The 15,250-nt window shown below is 38.7% G+C and overlaps 1 protein-coding gene across 1 annotated transcript; it reads right to left on the reverse strand.

Moving 5' to 3' along the window:
* Positions 1–919: 919 nt before the first annotated feature.
* Positions 920–15,033, reverse strand: LOC103467441 (extracellular matrix protein 2). The gene is made up of 10 exons (XM_017305629.1): positions 14,755–15,033; positions 13,547–13,695; positions 13,196–13,417; positions 12,907–13,108; positions 11,443–11,558; positions 9,456–9,588; positions 9,205–9,362; positions 8,700–8,839; positions 1,362–1,688; positions 920–1,269 (listed from the first exon to the last, which is right to left on the reverse strand). Exons 1-10 carry the CDS (start codon positions 14,963–14,965, stop codon positions 1,098–1,100), a joined length of 1,830 nt encoding a protein of 609 aa, XP_017161118.1. The 5' UTR covers positions 14,966–15,033; the 3' UTR covers positions 920–1,097.
* Between the last annotated feature and the right edge of the window lie 217 nt (positions 15,034–15,250).

Genomic DNA, 15,250 nt, shown 5'->3' on the forward strand with positions numbered 1-15,250 from the left:
GGCAACCATAGCAAGAGTAAATATAGGATGCTATTTTATAAGATGATTTCATTTAGTAAGAGAAAAGCTTCCTAAACCAACCTGGCTGTACAGTGATGGGAAATAAGTGTTTGCACCTTTCCTGTTTTCCTTTTTTTTTTGCATGATTGTCACACTTAAGTGTTTCAGAACATCAAACCAGTTTAAATGTTAGTCAAAGACAATACAAATTAATACAAAAAATACAAAAACATTGTTTTAAATGGTGGTGTTCATTCTTAAGGGAGAAAAAAAATCCAAACCTTCATAACCTTGTGTGAAAAAGGGATTGCCCTCTAAACCTAATAACTGTTTGTGCCACTCTTGGCAGCAAAACCTGTTATGAAGTATTTGTTATACTTGACTTTGATCACTGTGGAAGAATTTTGGCAAACTCATTTGTTCTAATTCAGCTGCTTTGGAAAGGTTTTGAAGCATGACTGTCTTGTTTAAGCTGATGCCAGAGGATCTTCACTAGATTTCAGTCTGACATTTTGTCTCCACTTAAACATTGTTGTTGTGTTTTCTTTTTGTTGTGGTATTTTTTTGCTTGCTTTCCTGGATGCTCTGACCTCATCTGGAGATAGAAAACTGATTTGATGTTCATATTTGTCCTCTAAGTGGGGTCCTTTAAGGTCACATTGGACTTTTTTTTTGGACACCCAAGCTCAGATTGCTTCAGGCTGGTCTGCATCCACACCACACCCCTAGTTTAATTCTACTCAATTAAAGACTCTCCTTACAAGGACCTCAAAACTACTCGAGAGACATTTTAATCACTCTAAGTAGTAAAATTCCCAAAGAAGCTTGAGGCTAAAGACTTAGTTACCCTGTGATTTTGAGCAACTGTGAATTACAGTCAAATTTATTGTCCAAAAGAGTAAAAAGTCAAGTTACTGTGTGAGGTTCATATTTTCTTTATTGTGTGCTAAAATACTACAATTTACTTCTTAGAAATTGATTTACTGACTTCGCTAATTAAGTTGTGTTTTCTGATACCACGGTGACTATAAAGATGACAGAAGCTGGAGGGAACTGTATTGCTGTTTGTCGCGTTTACGCACAGCCTATGTGTCAGTTCATGTATGTTTGCCCTGCTGTGGGTACAGGACCAGTCCCTGTGTGTCCGTCACACAGGAGAAAGCTTTCGGGGGAATCGCCTCCTCCTCCAGGAGATTATATTCCAGGTGGACAGAAACCAAGGTGGAGCCCGAATTACCAGGGTGGCACAGTGCCCACTGCCTCACCTGCCTAAAACCACAGAACACAGATTTAAATTAGATCTAGGTCAAGGTTGTTCAGGGAAAACATGAAGATTTTAAACATTTCAAAAGCATCCCTACCTGATCTGATTGTTTTCCAGTCTCAGCACCTGCAGGTTCTTGAACTGCCTGACACATCTGGGGACGTCCTGCAGCCTGTTGTTGTCAAGCAGGAGCTCGCGCATGGAGCGGTAGGTTCCAACGAAGGAATGCCGCTCTACACCCTCGGTGCTCAGTTCGTTGTGGGACAGATGTAGGGACTGCAGGCCAGCACGCATGTGACGGAACGTGAAGGCAGGGATGTGACGTACGCTGTTGTGCCGCAGGATCAGTTTACGGAGGAAGCGAGGCAGATTCACAGGGATGGAGGTGAGGCGGTTGTGCGACAGGTCCAAGTCTTCCAGAGATCTGAGAAATAAACAATCAGGACAATGAAAAAAGGAATCCAAGTTGCAGTCATGTGATTCTGTTTGCTGTATCAAGAAAAACAACACTACTTTATGCTCAATTTGACACTTGTTTTTGTGTTTTTTATGATGTAAAGCACTTTGAAATGCCTTGCTGCTGAAATGTGCTATACAAATAAAATGTTATTGATTGACTGATCCAAAATGACCTTTCATAGCTATTTAATGAAAAAAAAAATTTCTCTCTCATTCATTATATTGTTGTACATTTTTAAAGTTTCACACTAAACTTATTGCACAATTTCTTGTAATAGGTTAATGTAAACAGATGATTAGAGATCTGAGGAAATAATCCTGTGTAAAAATAAACTGTAAAGATAAAGTCGATACTTGGGCCTCTTGCTTATCTGGCTTAATCTTTGGTTACAAACCTTGGGATTAGCCTTCAACTCAGGTTGTACTGTGCAAAATCCTGTCAGATCTTTGTCTCATTCCTGACTCTACCACTTGTGAAATAGCCCCATTGGCTCTTGTCCAGAAAAGGCAATATCAGTTCATGCTTTTGTCTTTCATTTTGTCTAGACTTTTGCAAAGCTTCCCTAAACCAGTTGTAGTCTGTGTAGAATGCTGCTGCTAGACTTCTTACTGGATCATCAACGTCATTGGCTCCTGGCTCATTAAGATATGTTTGACATGGCGATTGCTGCATGGAAAAAGATCAATCTACATCTCAGAGCTTTTACATGCCATTAGGGCTTTGAAGTCCTGTGATCATGCCTTGTTGACTGTTTCCCATAAAAAAATAAAAAAATAAACTAGATTTAAGCTTTTCTTCAATGGCTCTGGAACGTCCGTCCACCGACTCTCAGATGGGCAGAATCAGCGGCTTCCTTTAAAAGTCAGATGAAAACATATATGTTTAAATCTTCTTTTGCTTAAATTTGTTATTCTGTGATTTTTGTCTTGAACGTTACAATACGAACGGTGTTTTATATGACAGCAGGCAATGTTTTACAGGTCTCTGGACTGAACATTATAATGGATGCCCAACAATCCATCATTGTCCTCCTGGTTTGCATTTACTGGACTCTCATGAGCGTTGCAGGAGAGGCCGAAAGCTAAGGCTGCAGAGCAATATTGGAGAAGGCCAGGAAAGCTAATAATACACTCTGGGCATAAGTAGGAGCTGGGGAGTATGGTAGCGGATACAAAGTGATATGGTACGTTGTGCAAATATTATAATAATATAAGTTTTAGTTTGTAGAAAACAGAGTAGATGTCTGCAGGGATAGAGGGGGGGGGATTCTTGGTTCCGAGGCAAAGATGTGTAGAACTGAGAGTTCCATGTTTTTGTTGCATGATCCCACACAGCTGTTGTGAGTTTGATGCAAGAATCACAGCAGGAGACGGACCTCATTTTCTGTTCTTCCCCAACACGAATAGACAAAAGCACTTAGATAGCCAGCTAATGCCCATGTGGTCAAGTGATTTGGGTATCATTGAGAAAAGAAAAACAAATTGATGTGTCTCCGCTTTTTAGTCAGGAAGAAATGACAAAGAAGGGAGACACTCCAATTTTTAAGGCAAATTAGGAAAATGTTTATTAACTTAGCATGAGGTTTAAACAAGATTTAACAAAGCTGCAGTATGGTAAGACGCCAACACAAAACAGCCAATCAAAACAGATGAAAACCAGGACACTAACCCAGTGTTTCCCAACCCTGGTCCCCGAGACACACTGCCCTGCATGTCATAGATGTCTTCCTGTTGTTTTTTGTAAATTCTGATTCAGGTGACTGTAGTTCAGCAAGTGACTGTTAATCATTCATCAATTGAAATCAGCTGGGCAGGGCAGTGTGTCTCGAGGACCAGCGTTGGGAAACACTGCACTAACCAACACAAGACCTGACTAAATTCAGCAAAAGAACCCAATTAAATATAACCAAAACAACAAACTTAAACAAAATACCAGGACTAAATGCCAAGGGGAAAGAATGAGCAGCCCCTTGATGTGAGGAGCTGCCAGGATTAAATAGGATGAGAACATTGGCCCGGTTGCTCCCAGCCAGGGTCCAAATCCAAGCCACATCCAATTTCACCTTAGAAACAAAGATAGTTAATCATCTTTGTCATCGCAGTCTCCCATCAATCCAGGCACTCGGTAGGGTCATTAGTTTGAGGAAGTCTCTGTGTACTCTCATCCATTGAACTTGCAAAACTTGGAGGTTTCTCTGTTTATTTGGCTTCTTCCTGTGTATGACAGACCTCACAATTTCTACTGATTTATGATGACTTGCAAGATTCACACTAAAATTAAGAGGAAGAATCAGGTCCTCCTCTTGCAGGATGATTTAAAAAAAAGTGTGCTGGCTTCCTTCAGAGAAACTTATAATATGAGGAATTATCTCACACCGGCAAACAACAAAAAGGCTTTTTGTTTAACCTTTCACTCTGCTCTCTTGTCTAACTATGTTGTTTTTGCTCTTGAAATCCTACGTGTATCTGTCCCTGCACCAGTTCAGACCAGTTGTGCGCTACTGACTTGTGTTCGAAATCTTTGCCAGTAAGCACAGTGGCAGTCCGCCACTACTCAGAGCTCCACATGGGATTAATAAGCAGAGACATAGAGCTCTCTTCTCAGGAAGAACTGTAGAACCCTCCACCACCCACGCTCTCCACCCTCCCTCCACCCACAGGCATCTGCACACAAAAACACATATGCACATTCAAACAAATGACGTGAAGCAGATCGACTATCACACACAGAAATCTCATCTACGCTGTTACTTGTGCAACCACAAAAAGGTACACAGCAACAGAAGAAAACTGAATGCTTTTGTCTTTACAAGTCTGGGTGCCCATGCGTTTAGGCAAACCATGGCCAAGTACAACCTCAAAAAGAAAAAGGAAAAATTAAAAAAGCACAGTAAACATTACTTCATAATGCACACATCTCCATCTGTGTCAGCGTCACACATGGCAGTTGCAGAACACTGGCAGCCAAGCAGGGTAAAGTTAAACCAGCCAGAGTGGCTGTGCCAGGTAAGTGCGGACTTGAAAACACACTGATGGATGAAGAATGGCAGAACTCTGCTTGGGCTTTATTAAAGCAACATGTGCACGTCCGTGCAACCCGAATGTATTAACCCGAACTGATTTCTGGAAGTGTTTTGAAAATTTTGTCAAATCTCCGCAGAACATGCCGACGAATATTTGGATTTGATTATTTGGACAGCTTAAACTTAATTTGATTTGCTGTAGCTGCACTTCTTTTGCTCCGGGTATTTTGTATTTGACGACAGACGTTCAGTAAAATAAAAAATGTTTTAAAAACAGCTACAGTTCAAAATGCAGATGAAACCCTTACGTGAACTGACGCTCATTTAATTAAATCCCTCTCATTTGATGTCAGTGTGGTTTATCATAGGCGGGGTGTGCAGTGTGCAATGATGTGCGCAATTCTGCTTGTGTTCCTGCTTACATAAGCTCATTATGAAACCAATTTGTGCGGGAACAAAGACAAAAAGAGATTTTGGGACGAGCTTATCCAGGCTAAGACTCAACATGGCACCACACACACACACATGCATGCATATACGTATGCATGCGTGCGCGCGTGCACGCACACACACATACGCCCCCACACACATGCACGCACACACTTCTGGTTTGATGATCGCTAACCCAATATCGCCATGTACTCACTCTGACTGTAGTGTTTGGAAATCAACACAGCTCTCCCACAGCTGTCTGTCTGCCAACACCACTATATTAATAAAAGTCAGAAATTCAAAACAGCCACATGTTCATGCACAAAACAAAACACAACAAAGCACTGTTTTGTAAGTGGCTTATCACACACACAAAAAAACTAGGTTACAAATATTTCACTAATAAATATGTTTTATGGGGGATCATTCAAAAATGCAACCATTTGAAGCGTTTAGGAGGAGTGGGGGTTTATGTAAGAGCAATCAGCGAAAGTAGTGCGCCATTCTTTTAACATGTGAAGTGGTGAGTCAAATTTGTTGGCTGGAAGCAGCGATGCGAGCAAAGAGAAACAATGACTGACATCTTGATCAAGAACCAGGAGCAGATAAACAGGCGTTGTTGTTTTTGGGGGTTTTTTTTTTTGCTTGTTTGCTTGTTTTACAGCTGGGAGAATGAGGAGGTCGGCTTTTTGTTGTGCCGCTTCAGATTGCTACTGCAGGAGAATTAATGCTAAGCCACTGCACAACCAGTTACGTAACAAGAATACCTGATAAACACACACAAAAGAGGGCACAGAGGTTAACACGGCTGGAATGGTGTTAAGATGTCATATTTAAATAAACACACAGTATGAATGCAATAACAAATCAATTCTTTGTGAATACGGGTTTGAAATGAAACAGCTTATTGAAATGAGGATAAATGAGGGGGGGGGAGTTTCACTACAGTGTATGATAGGTTGCCAAAAACATGTTCATTCTCGTTAGCACTGTAGCTTCACTTACTAGAATACAATGAAAATATTTTCATAGTAACAAAGTATTCAAATGGAGCGTCGATACACGTTTTGCAGAAAATCATGATTGAGTCCATACAGTGAAAAACTATGAGCAAATGTTGTATTTCCATAGGAATTTAACGTAAATAGAAGTCGAGTTATGATGAGCTAATGATCTTTATCATCTGAGGTTTTATAATTTATTTGGTCTGAGAACAGTTTATTTAAAACGATAAAAAAAAAGGAAAATGGGAATAACCATCACTCCAAAAATACATGTAAAAGGTTTTAATGTGAGCAAAAAAAGGAGTCAGGGTTGAGCATACTCCTTTCCTCCACTATGCCAACAAGAAAAACACCAGCAAAGATCTTAGAGAGGTTACATTTTCTGTCTATTACTCATAGAATAGCTATAATAATTTTGTTTATTCAATGTATAATTATATTACACCATAATTATGCAGCAAGGACGATTATTCACAAGAAGAAACCCTTCAAAGCAGCTGCCAGTTTTCCTGGATTAAGAGCTTCCTGCAAGTTCAGGCCAAGGTCACATTGTGCAACGCTCAATAAGCAATTTAAATAAACCAAAAGTTACATCTTAAAATTCACTTTTAAATGTTGAAGTGATAAAAGACGGAGCGCGGTTACGGACTGTTTGGACGGATTCCATGGAAGACGCTTCATATCTCTTAACAAGCGAGCAGCACAGCATACGTTTGTGAACAGACGCAGATCCATGACTTGTGTAATGATGAACTTTAAAAGAACACAACAACGATGTAAATGATTGACCATTATGTAAAGCCCATTTTCTGAAAAGCAAGGAGGGCAGCTGGAAAACAAATGAATCAAGCCGTTGCACTAGCCTCACAAATTTCTCGAGTTCACAGAGATAGTGATGCTGTGGCAGCGACTAAAGAGAGAGGCAAAAATTAACTTCTACAAACTTCAATAACCTTCAATAATTCTTATTCTGCTATGAATAATCTAAAGCTAAAGGTTTTGAACCATGAAGTATATATATATATATAAATATATAATTGTTTTTTGTTTACAAACTCCTTGTGTAGCGTCTTATTTTCTGTTTTTTGCTGTTAATTACATTGAAAGATTTGATGTGTGGTTATTCACTTTGGGTTGTAGTGAACTGCTAAGATTCACAGATAATATCAAGCCTACCTTCATAGTTAAGAAGTGAATTGTTTTCTACTTGCCAAACTTGGACTTCTGTGTTTATATGGTGGTAAAAAAAAACAAACTTATCTTCTTCTGAATACTAAATAAATGTGTCCCCACTATGTTTATGACTTTGGGGATTTAAGTCATCTTTGCGCTGCATATTTATCCTAATATTTTCCAGCTACACAGTATTAGGGAGGCAGATAATGATGTAAGATTAAAGCAGGGCCCCCAGTCTTCCAAAGACAGATCCCAGATTTTACTTCTAGTCCCAAACTCCCTGTAACTTCCTGTACACTCTGGTTTAAACCCCAGCAGGATGTAATAAACACACCAACTGCTACACAGTGACCAGAGGCACTCCACTAACTAGAGCCAGCACATTGCATTAAAGTATTTATTTTTAATTTCTCCTATTTTTTTTCCATCTGACTGTTTTAGACAACAACAAGAAAAAGAACCCCACAAGGAATGAGCTTTCTTGCAGATTCAGCATTATTGTCTTAAAATTAACTAGATCCTGGAGAGGGTACGGTTAATTATTTCACAATCTGGTACCTATGCAAAGCTATAGTAAGTTATAGAAATCTTTTAAAACGGAGCATTTACAATTACCAATGGGACAGTTAAAACATTTATCAACAGTGAGAGCAAATGTCGGGCATTATTAAATACACTATTACCAGTATCTAAAAAAAATGTCAAATTAAGGGCATTTTATTTATATGGCCTTTGGATTTCACTGTTTTCGTTTTGATAAGAAAATCTCCAAGTCTTCGATTTCATCCCCCTCTCTACCACTTTGCTCTGTGCATAACTTGCGCAATCCCTTTTCAGCTGCCTCTCCTGCATTCCCGTCTTCGTTCTCTGTTCCTCTGCGTTACTTGAACTTGCATTGTGGTTCACAAGGATCCAAGGGAGAACAAGACAAACCCTCCGGAATTCACTATATTTAAACAAACGCACACACGCAGGCACACAGTTACCCTCGAGGTCTAAATCACACCCCTGCTCTTCTGAGTACACAAAGTCGGCTGCCATGGCTTGTAGAATATGTAAATATGACTGCATGAGAGAGAAAGTGAGGGAAAAGAAAGAAAAAAAGAACTTTGTGTGCTGAAAATAATTACTGTAATACCATTAAAAAAAGTTTGTAATTGAGAATAATAGCAGCCTGAGGTATTGATTATGACATGTTAAAAAAGAAAAAAGAAAAAAAAACAACTTTACTTCTCTTGGGTTACTTCAGACCTACTTATATTTAACTAAATCTGGTCAGAGCTTCCAAAGGGCAGTTCGCCCTCTTGTGGCAAATTAAGGAACTACACAAATGATACGTACCTAAGACGGGTCCAAGTGTTGATATTGATGCTTTGATCGTGGATATAGTTGTGACTCAGATCCAGCACTTTCAGATGAATGCAGTCCCTTAAGGCCTCAGCGGCCATCTCTTCAATCAGGTTTCCATTCATTTTCAGCACCTAGAGAGATGATGATCAACTTTGGGACATTGCTTTAGAATCTCACTCTGCTTAAAGATTATATACCTGACCTAAACAAGTGAGCTTGTTTGTAAATTATAATTGTATTTATAGTTGAGAGGTGTCAGTAGAAATTTGGCTGACTACAAATGCATGCCATACTTTTCAGATCTTTGTTTCTGGAAAACATTTCAAAACCATGGATCCTTTTCCTCCGACTTTCCAATTATGCACGACTTTGTGTTGGTTTGTGAAATCATAGCATTATACTGAGAACTTTGTGGTTGTAACTTAACAAAATGAACACTTGGCACCTCCCTTTAGGGAACATGCCCATAGGTTCCGACAAATGCATAAGAGCACACCTGAAGAGACGAAGGGAGGCCCAGAGGGAGGGACCGGAAGCGGTTGTTGTCCAGCTGCAGCTCCAGAAGCTTCTGCAGAGGTCGAAAAGCTGCAGGTGACACACTGGCTTCATAAAGGGTGTTCATCCTTAGCTCCAGCTTCAACAAGTTTTTCACACCTAAAAAGAAATTGTAAAAATGTTGTTTTTTTTTTTTTTTAAATATAGTTTTTGTCTTGTGTTTTTTTTTTCTACAACATATCCTGGTTGTACCTTGGAAGCAGTGATCCGTGAGAACAGTCAGTTTGTTCTTATTAATCTTGAGCTCCTCTAGAGATGCTGGCAGCGCTGGAATTCTGGTGATCTGGTTGTCGTCCAGATTCAGTTTCCTCAAAAGGGTCAAGTTCTGCATGAAAACCCGATTCAGAAAGAGATAAAATGGCCAGTGTGATTAAAAAAGACAAAATAGAAGCCTGCCTTAAAGTCCATAATTTTCTATTCCACTTGGAGTTTACAGAAAAGAACCAAATGAAAGAATTGCTATTCTGTGAATCTCTTCCATGTCATTTATCATGTTTTATTTTTAGTAAAAACCACTGTGGGAGGTTTCTCGGTAGAAACGGCTCCGGTGGTTTATGTGCGAGGGAAAGCAGAGGACAAGATCTTTTACAGTGTCCCTCTAGCCAGTCCATCAGCCCTCTGTCATTATGGTGAGGTGAGGAGAAAAAGGAGAGAAAAAAAAAACTCTTCCAAAAATAATTTCCTTTTGTTCCTCAACGCATTGGCTTCAGTGTATCAGTGGTGAAGAGTAATGATTGGTCAGAACACAGCGGTTGCCTCGGTGTGGTTGGGATCTGAGTATGGCATGGAATCAATCGAAGGTTTTACTTAGAAAGCATCTGTTAATGCAACTTCAATTATCCTAACTCCTAGCTGTAAAGTGACTCATGCGATCTGCTCATTAGAAAAGTGCACATGTTCTATAAAGACTTACAAACCAGAGGAAAGTCGTAGATGAAGACGTTCAAAATTTGCAATAAAGATTTTCTGTTTGGCGTAAATTTTTATTTGATTCTTTTAGTTTTTGTAGATAAACAAGGCGTTGTGGAAGAAATATTATGTCACCATGCAGGTCCATCTCAGCAAATTATAATTTCATTCAAAAGTTCATTTATTTAAATAATTCAGTTCCAAAAGCGACATCCCCCGTGTCAATATTCCTTACAGAAAGGCTGCATTGTTAATGTATTTGTTAATTCAAATGAAGATGGCTTGCAAATGATTAAAAAAAAAAAAAAACTTCAGTTTTAGAAATTAGAATAATGCATAGCACCAATAAAGATTGATTTCAATGCATTGGCAATGTTATAGCCAACACAGTCAGAGGGAAGTCAGCTACGTTGTGCAGCAGCTGTGTTTCCATTAACCGTAGAATTGTGCAAATTAAAATTACGAAAGTAAATTTCACAGCACTGAAAATTTTGGGGGGAAGAAAAAGCATGTTTTCGATGAAAGTTTTTTTGCACTAGAAGGAAGTGGTTTTCATGTTGCATATCAGTGAAAAGTTAAGCGGAAGGAAAACATGTGGCAAGAAAAGGTTCAGAAGCATCAGCGACAATGGCAGCCTTGAAAAGGTCAAGGAACAAAGCCCATTCAAGTGTTTGAGAGAGATCCAAAGGGCATGCAGATGGAGTCAAAACCATCACAAATAGATCCAAGGCATAGTCAAAACCCATTTGCATTCTTTTTCTTAAGCCTCAAGAGAAAATGTTTCATTTGGACAAGGAAGAAAAAAGATTGGGTGAGTGGTCTAAAGTTTTGTTTTGTTTTTTTCCTTTAAGTTAGAGGTCAAGGTCGCAGAGTCTTGAGGAAGAGGGAAAAGTCATATAATCCAAGTTGGAAAGTTTCTGCAGTCAGAGATGATTTGGGGGAGCCATGTCATCTGCTGGTGTTGGTCCACTCCGTTTTATCAAGTTCAAATTCAGTGCAGACGTCTAACAGGAAACTTTGGAGCCTGTTATGGTTCCCTCTGCTGACAGGCTTCATGGAGATTTAATGACAACGTTATCACAGTGATTGATATTCCTCACATTCCTCCAACAATGCAGAGTTTATTAATGCAGCCACTGAAATAACCTGGACTGCATTGACGCAATAATTTATGCAAGTGTTTTTTATTTTTAAATATTTATAATTTTCTGACTGCAGAAGGAGTTGATGGATCTTTCCCTGCCAGTTTTAAGAAAGCAGCCATACTCACGAGCAGGCAGTTCTGGCTAAACGACTCGTCGTCCAGTTGGTTCTGGCTCAGATCCAGTTCATCCAGGTTTCGCAGCCCAAACAAACTTTGCGGAGTGATGATTCTGATGTTGTTTTCTTGGAACAGAAAATAATATGTAGTGCAATTAGCATTTCAAATATTGCTTCTCATAATAAAAAAATCATATAGCAAAGAACTGGTTATTGTGACACAATAAAAAAAAATATTAATACACTTTTTTTAAGCTCTTAATGACATATTTTGGCATCTCTTCTTAATTTTTTGCCATCTACCTCTTGCATACATCATTCTATTACACCTGGTTTTACTTTGTTTCATTTTATTGCCCCACAGGGTTTTATCCACTGTGGGACAATAAAGACAGTTGTGTGTTAAACCCTGTATGTGTAGTTGTGGTCAGAAGGTTCCATACACATATCATGAACATGAATGTCATGTTTATTAGATGTGTCAATTAGGAAGGCTAAATTAATGTACAGTTTCAATGATTTTTAAAAGTAGGAAATGGGTTCAAAAGTTTAAATGTATTTCCTACTGCAATATACTTACATTCCAACTAATATTAGGTTAAAAGTCCCATAGTAAATTGTACTTCTGATCGAAGACTTTTGTGTTGCTAAGGCTTGAACATCCAAGGTTCAAGCCTTTCATAAACTGGAAACTGTTGGCACATCAGTGTCTCTGTCTGCAGTGAAGTAACTGTTACATAACCATGAACTTAAGAGGGTTTTGCAAGACTAAACATTTCTACAACAGATTTGTTTTGTTGTCCATGCGGGACAACAAAAAAAGAGGCAAGGACTGATGCCAAAAAGCATGTTTGGAGGAGTCATGAAGAAGCTCGAAGAGGCTTTCACACTTAAGAATACGGCGCCAAATAATGGTGGATTGTGCACGATTTTGATAGCAGCGTCACACTGAAGGGCTGTTTTTGCTCTGGGAGAACAACTGCTGCATCACACAAAGTGCTGCCATTAAATTTCTGCAATTTACAACCACATGGACATTTTTTGACATCTTGCCGGGAGACCACCACTCCAAATATCCAGCTCAACTATGTCAGATCCTTGAAAACTGTTAAAAAGAAACATCTCTTTTTAAGGAATGTTTATAAAGTATTAGTGAAGCTATCTATATATATTTAGGTCTTCATGTATAAATCTGAATCTATGTGGATCCACATAAATCCACAATAAATAATAAAAACTTAAATCACCGGAGTTGTATTTTTCAACATCAGATCATTCCAAAGAACGGTTATAGTCAAAGCCCTAATTTAATCTGACATTAATGTAAGTAATAAATGTATATAAACTTCAGACTGGAATTTCAAAAAAGAAAAAAAAAAACTGTATGGATAACACCAACTTTTAATCAAATAGAATGCTCTTTTTTAAGAGCATTCTATGTTATTTGTTCTGTCAGCAGTCCTGTCACACACACCTCCCAAGTCAAGCTTTGTCACTTCCATGTTCTGGAAAACTGGCAGGTGAGTCATCCTGACAGCCCTGCAGCTCATCTCTGCGTCTACAATCTGGCATTCAGTAGAGTTGTACTGTGTTTCTGTTTGATTAGTAGGAGGTTCTGTGGCCTCCTCCTCTTCCTCTTCCTCCTCTTCTACTTCCTCCTCCTCTTCTTCCTCTTCCTCCTGAAATGAAATAGAAAAGCTTCTTTACATACTGCAGACTATGAAATAATGAGTACAACAGCAGGATTTTGAATAAAATTAAACCTCTTCTTCATCGTCGTCATCATCATCGTCATCATCATCTTCCTCCTCCTCCTCATCGCTCTCCTCTTCTTCTTCCTCCTCCTCTTCCTCTTGTGTTTTTCCATTATCCATCAGTCGTTTCTTTTCTGCATGAAGTTCCTTCAGTGTCGCCATAAGGAGGCTGGTTTCCATCTCTCCCTTGGCACTCTGTCTCCAGCCTTTCAGAGGTTGCCTTAATCCGGCCTGCAGAACGCAGCAGGAAACCAGTGACATCACTAACTCAAGACGAAAGTAACAGAAATGTTGACTTCAGATGACAGAACTGGTTTAATTAGTTGGAAATGATGCAGAAGAATGTGTGAATATATTTACTATTCGATACGCAGCGGCCTCTACTGTAGCAGCGTGTCTTCTCCTGCCCCAAGCACTTCTCTTTCCTCTGACAACCTCTAGCTTTTTACGATCAGCTTTCCTCTGATCCGTCTTTCTTTCCGATTCCAGTTGGGGCTGCACTTCTGTTCCTTCAGTCAATACAATTCAATTAAACAGTCAGTGAAACGCAGGTGAAATCAAATATTTACATTCACGGTATCAAAAAGACACATAATCATTTTCCACCCTCCCTGCTTGACATTAAGTCTGACTAAATTGTTTCTGTTTTAGGTCAGTTCAGATTAACTTTTTTTCTCTTTGCTATATACTAGAATACTGAGTGAGGTTGTTTTTTTCAAATTCATATATTTGTATATATTTTGATAGCTTTAGATAGATTTGAGTTGTGTTTTTTTTAAAGACTCGAATCAAACATTTTGGACTCTCTTCCACAAGCTTGTCAGAAGAGTTTGCAGGAATTTAGGCTTCTTCCTCCTGACAGAACTGGTTTAATTAGGCAGCTTTGGCAGCCATCTTGCTTAGTTACATCTCTTGAGCTCTGTGTGCAATTTCTGATAGGCATAAAGTCAGGGCTTGGAGATAGGCAAGCCAGATAATTGTTTTTGCTGTAAGTCAAGTGGTATCCTTAGGTTTATTGTTCATTTGTTAAACTTCCCAGTTCATGTTGAAATAATGCAACTATAATCCACCAAATGTTCTTATAATCATCACTACTCTCAACAAACTCAAACTCAGTAAGTGGTTTACATTCCTGTATTCTTACATTCCTATTTGCACATCTTTTATTATATGCAAAAATGTTATATACTCTTGTAGACAGCATTTTTGTTTTTCTCTAATGCACAAATATTCAGGGGTATTGTGTACCCTTTTTTACATAAAGTAGACCATATCTCCAATATTACATAAATGTTGCCCTTTAACATCTCAGAATCTCAGAGAGCCATAATCAACTGACTTTTCCTGCATCGTTTAAAGAAACAGGACTGAATGTCTGTACGTCTGAATTTGAAGAAAATCTTTAAAAATTCTCAAAAATCCCTCTGCTATTTAATATTTGATTTCAAATGCATACAAGTACATGTATGTAGAAACAAACTAAGATATTAACTCTAGATTTGTTAGGTTATTGAACATTTAATTGTGGAAAACAGGCAGATAGAAACAGAAATGTTTTATCATCTTACCAGTGATGAGCAGATCTGAAACCCTCTCTCCTGAATCGGTCCCTGATGAACGACTGGTAGCCATTTCTCTTTCAGGTGCGTCAGACTTTATTTCCAGGATTGCATTCAGGTCATGCGACAATTCTTGGGTTTTCCCTGAATAAATTGTGCCGCTCACACAAATGATCACAATCCATATTCTCAGAACTTGCATTATTGGATTTTTGCTCATTTACTAAGTATGATGTAATTCCAAAGAAAACAAAAGTTTTTGTCGAATAGATCCTTTTCCTAAAAATCCTTTTGCTTAGTATTAGAAGTTCATTGTGTGAATGAGGAGAAAGAAAGAGGATGGAAGGAAAATCTGGGAGGTGGACAGGTTGAAAAAATAAACTCTCACTATGCTAATAAAGGTACTCCATCATTATACCAGAAAGCAGACACGCCTCGCTCCTCCTTGTCTCCTCTCTCTCAAAACTGTCTGCAGACTGAGCAAAAAGAAGCAATTCCCATGTTT

The sequence above is a fragment of the Poecilia reticulata genome, linkage group LG7, assembly GCF_000633615.1.
Source record: "Poecilia reticulata strain Guanapo linkage group LG7, Guppy_female_1.0+MT, whole genome shotgun sequence".
NCBI classification, from domain to species: Eukaryota; Metazoa; Chordata; class Actinopteri; order Cyprinodontiformes; family Poeciliidae; genus Poecilia; species Poecilia reticulata.

Bases quoted from the DNA above. Each gene is read 5' to 3' on its own strand.
- LOC103467441 (XM_017305629.1), bottom strand. From the start codon at position 14,965: ATGAGCAAAAATCCAATAATGCAAGTTCTGAGAATATGGATTGTGATC. The intron at 13,109-13,195 runs GTTTAATTTTAT...TCATTTCAGGAG, and splicing joins ATGACGACGATGAAGAAGAG to GAAGAGGAAGAAGAGGAGGA. The intron at 9,363-9,455 runs GTACAACCAGGA...ATTTCTTTTTAG, and splicing joins CACGGATCACTGCTTCCAAG to GTGTGAAAAACTTGTTGAAG.